Here is a 4,579-nt window from a genome sequence, read left to right as displayed (position 1 = left end):
AAAAAAAAAAAAAAAAAAAAGATCCATTTCAAGGGGCTGTGCCTGAGATATATTTTATGTCTCAGCAACACAGCACTGAGCACGCTTCATGGCATGCTGATGCTTACCGAATGGTACAGCCGAGGACTGGGTGATTCTGTTTGATTATCTGTTCTTACTCCGAGAGGCTCAACAACATGCATAGTCTATGGAAGCATAATCCTTCAGTTGCACTCGTATATCCTTTGAGTAATTTTTCACTCCCTCAGCCAAGAGCTTCTCCATCTGGGTTTCTGCAAGACCAATTTCGAACCCATGGAGCAATGGGTAACACCAACCCCACTAAGCTCACATGCCCAGCTGTCTACTTCGCCACTACAGGCAGTGTAGCATGATACTTTATGGATTAGCCTTTGGTGTTACAGAGAGCCAACTCTTGGTGCGTCTTGTGAATAATTTATTTAACTGAGAGTCACATTCCTCATCTGTATAATGACTATAATAAACTAATTATGCCTCAAAGCGATTGTGATGTTTCAAGCAGGCAACATAGAGAAGTGCCCATATAGTATTCAATACTTAATTTATATCAGTTATGTTTTTCATTCTTTTTTTTTTTAGACGGAGTTTCACTCTTGTTGCCCAGACAGGAGTCCAATGGCACAAGCTCGGCTCACTGCAACATCTGCCTCCCAGGTTCAAGTGATTCTCCTGCCTCAGCCTCCCTAGTAGCTGGGATTACAGGCGCCTGCCACCACGCCCAGCAAATTTTTGTATTTTTAGTAGAGACAGGGTTTCACCATGTTGGCCAGGCTGGTCTTGAACGCCTGGCCTCAGATGATCCGCCCGCCTTGGCCTCCCAAAGTGCTGGGATTACAGGCGTGAGCCACCGTGCCTGGCCAAGAGGCTCAAATATAAATAGGTGCATCACAAAAGTTGAAGATGGAGCTAATTATCTCCCTCAAAGAGTTAAAAGGAAGAGCAACAATTGGGGAAGAGTAAAAAATAAGAATAAAAGTATATGTAGCTGCAAAAAGTATAAATGTTTACAAACCCTGTGACCACAAAAGAGACCACAAAAAGGGCCACAGGGAGTGTTATCACAGGAAGAAAAGCATTGCTTCAAAAAGCAGAGGAGCAGGGATAAAGATTCCATTTAGTTGAAAAGATTTAAGTAAAGTTTGAGGACAGGTGACATATTGAAATTTGGAAAACCACAGTGGAAGGGGAAAAGACCCGATAAAGTTCAGTTTCAGCAACCAATATCCAGTGAAATCCTCAGGACCCAGTGACTGCATTCTATGTAAGTATAATATTAGTTGAGGGCCAGGCACGGTGGCTCAAGCCTGTAATCCCAGCACTATGGGAGGCCGAGACGGGCGGATCACGAGGTCAGGAGATCGAGACCATCCTGGCTAACCCGGTGAAACCCCGTCTCTACTAAAAAAATACAAAAAACTAGCCGGGCGAGGTGGCGGGCGCCTGTAGTCCCAGCTACTCCGGAGGCTGAGGCAGGAGAATGGCGTAAACCCGGGAGGCGGAGCTTGCAGTGAGCTGAGATCTGGCCATTGCACTCCAGCCTGGGCAACAGAGCGAGACTCCGTCTCAAAAAAAAAAAAAAAAAAAAAATATTAGCTGAGGTCCCAGGAACATCATTAGATACCATTTTGGATGATTCTTATGAACTTGAGGTGAGGTCTATTTTGTTACAAATCAGTGCCTGCGTTTAACAGCAGACATACACAAAAGTACATATCCATGACCATGAAAACTGAAGAATTTTAAATTTGCTAAGCAGGAATATACTGGGAAGCACTGTCATAAAAATATATTTTAAAACTTTTTTTTTTTGGCCGGGCGCGGTGGCTCAAGCCTGTAATCCCAGCACTTTGGGAGGCCGAGACGGGCGGATCACGAGGTCACAAGATCAAGACCATCCTAGCTAACATGGTGAAACCCTGTCTCTACTAAAAAAAATACAAAAAACTAGCCAGGCGAGGAGTACCTGTAGTCCCAGGTACTCGGGAGGCTGAGGCAGGAGAATGGCGTGAACCCGGGAGGCGGAGCTTGCAGTGAGCTGAGATCTGGCCAATGCACTCCAGCCTGGGCGACAGAGCAAGACTCCGTCTCAAAAAAAAAAAAACACTTTTTTTTGAGGGGAATTCTGGAGCACATTAAAAAAAAAACACTATACTTCTATGACAGAGGCAAGTTTGGGAGAGCAAAGGAAAGCAAATAGAAGTAGTGTGACTTAAATTAATCAAGAATTTAATTCTGTGAGGAAGCTGAGACCTTATTTATTGGTGGATCTGGAGTAAATTCATTTATTTACCTATTCATTCAATACTCATTCAATACCTGTGCCCTTAGCACATGACACACACTTTGTAAGTGTTGTGGAGGTCGCTTTGACCAAGATAAACAAGATGTGTGTTCTTGTGTAACTTGTCTAGTAAGGGAATCAGCAGACAGTGTGGCCCATCCCTGCTATCTTTGTGGCCTAGGGTGGCTGTTAATCTTCAGCTTTTGTATATTCATTCCAGAGAGCAGGATGGAGGAAGGGAAGAAGAAGGAAGATTTTCTGGAAGTTCCACATGGCACAGTGCTTACAAATCATTGGCTTAAAGGTTAGTCATATGGCCATACCTAGCTATAGGGGAGACTAAAAGAAAAACCATAATCGTCACAATGATTGATGACTTCGGTGTGCACTTTGTACACCATGCATGGTGCACTGCCTTCTTTGGGCCACATAGCAGCCCCGAGGAATGGGCATCAGAGGAGACAGGCACAGAAAGGGCAGGTGACTTGCTCAGCGTCACATGGCTAGAAACAGCAGAACCTGGGTCCCGACCCAGACCCATGTGACCCTGGGATGGGCTCCTCCCAGCTGTCCTATCTTCCTCCCAGCTCAGCTCCTTTCCAACTGCACGAAGATTGCATGCCCTCAACTATGAAATGGGGATAACAACTGTGCCCGCCCCGTGGGGATATTGTGCAGATTAAGGGAGCCAGTTCAATTTCATGATTTTTGCTCAGAGTCGGGCACATGGTGAGTTTTTGGCAAATGGCACCACCATCGTCGTCACCATCATCACCATTATTACAAGTCCTAGCTGGAAGCCAAATGAGTGATCATCCAGTCCAGTCCCCTTGTTGTACACATGGGGAAAACAGGCCTGAACTGGGGTCAGTGGATCACTGTTGGTAATTAGCAAAGGAGTAACAGAGATCTTCACAAGGCTGAGGCCTGCCATTTCCAGCCTCTCCATGCCCCCATGAGTGCAGCCCCAGTGGCGGTCTCAGATGGCACTAACCAGCTCTGTACCACCAGCTGCCCAGGGTAAAGTGGATGAGCCACAGCACCGAGAGCTCCGACAGGTGCAGCTGGCTGCTTTGTATGGGGAATTTGCCCTGCTTGACATGGGAGACCCTTCGGGCAAGCCAGATGCCACCCCCCCTTCCCTGGATTCTTCCCACTTCCCAGTCACCCTGTCACACTGAGGGCCATCACTGTCCTTCTGGACATGCCTCAGAGCCCCCTGGGAACTAGCCAAGGCCTGGGCTGGAGAGTCTAGGCGTCATGAAGTCCAGCTTAGCCCCAGATGGAAGCCCAGCTTCCACATGCCTCTTCACCCAACCAGAAGTGGGCACTACTCAAACAGGGTCCCAACCTGCATGCAGAGACCCAAATCCCACTCCTGGGAGCACGTAACCCTATCCCTATAGAAGAGTGGGGGTTAACCCTCACCCACAGAGTCCCATCACCACTTTTGTTCCCAGAGTGCCCCAGTTCCAAGATGCCCACTTATCAAAGGACCCTCTACCGATACAGAGGATCTGGTTTTTAGGTCCAGTCTTGGGTTTTCTTTTGTTCTGTTTGACCCATGGGTCGGCAAGTAACTGCAGTTTCTTGCTGTTAGCACTGGCTTGAAAAGAGTCTGTCCTTGTCCAGCCACTGGTAGCTACGGGGCAGTTAGAAAAACTGGACTCTGAGCAGGTCCCACTGGGAGGACCCAAGGCTGATGGGTTTTGGAGACCGTGTGCTCTAAGGACCTGCCTTAGAGCTGAACCAGTTAAGACCTGAATCAATGTATCCCCCAATTCAGTCAGGGTTCAAGCACAGAAACAGAAACACCAGGGCATATAGATTAAGAAATTTGTCTCAGGTGTTGAACTTACGTGATTCTGGGAACTACTTAAGAAGTTTCAGGCTGGGTGTGGTGGCTCACACCTGTAATCCCAGCACTTTGGGAGGCCAAGACAGGTTCTTCTGCGTGTGCTAGCTACAAAAAGGGCTTTGGTTTCATCTCTGCCCCACAAATTTTGCACAGGAATCTCTCCTCTGGCCCACTCAGGAAGGGAATTCTGAGAAATGTCATTCAGCATAGCCAAAATCTCTCATTACCTACTCCAGCCTCTGAGGCCTCCCTGATAATCTTTCTAGCCATTGATGTGGATTTATCAATTCCCTTCTGTCCTCCTGCCCTCCCTAACTCCCATTATCCATTAGGGATATATATGGGAAGATGTGTGTCGGTTATATGCAAATACTACACCTTTTTTTTTTTTGAGACAGAGTGTTGCCCTGTCGCCCAGG

The 4,579-nt window shown here is 47.2% G+C and overlaps 1 protein-coding gene across 1 annotated transcript in view; it reads left to right on the top strand.

Moving 5' to 3' along the window:
• LOC112632405 (phosphatidylinositol 3,4,5-trisphosphate 3-phosphatase TPTE2-like) overlaps positions 1 to 3,483 on the top strand; it is a 73,136-nt gene extending 69,653 nt beyond the window's left edge. Inside the window, 1 exon segment of the mRNA XM_025398106.1 lies at positions 3,268 to 3,483. Coding sequence (XP_025253891.1) covers positions 3,268 to 3,483 — 216 coding nt within the window.
• The last annotated feature ends 1,096 nt before the right edge of the window (positions 3,484 to 4,579 follow it).

Source organism: Theropithecus gelada, chromosome 10 (assembly GCF_003255815.1).
Source record: "Theropithecus gelada isolate Dixy chromosome 10, Tgel_1.0, whole genome shotgun sequence".
NCBI lineage: Eukaryota > Metazoa > Chordata > Mammalia > Primates > Cercopithecidae > Theropithecus > Theropithecus gelada.
This window is presented reverse-complemented; position numbering and strand designations above follow the sequence as displayed.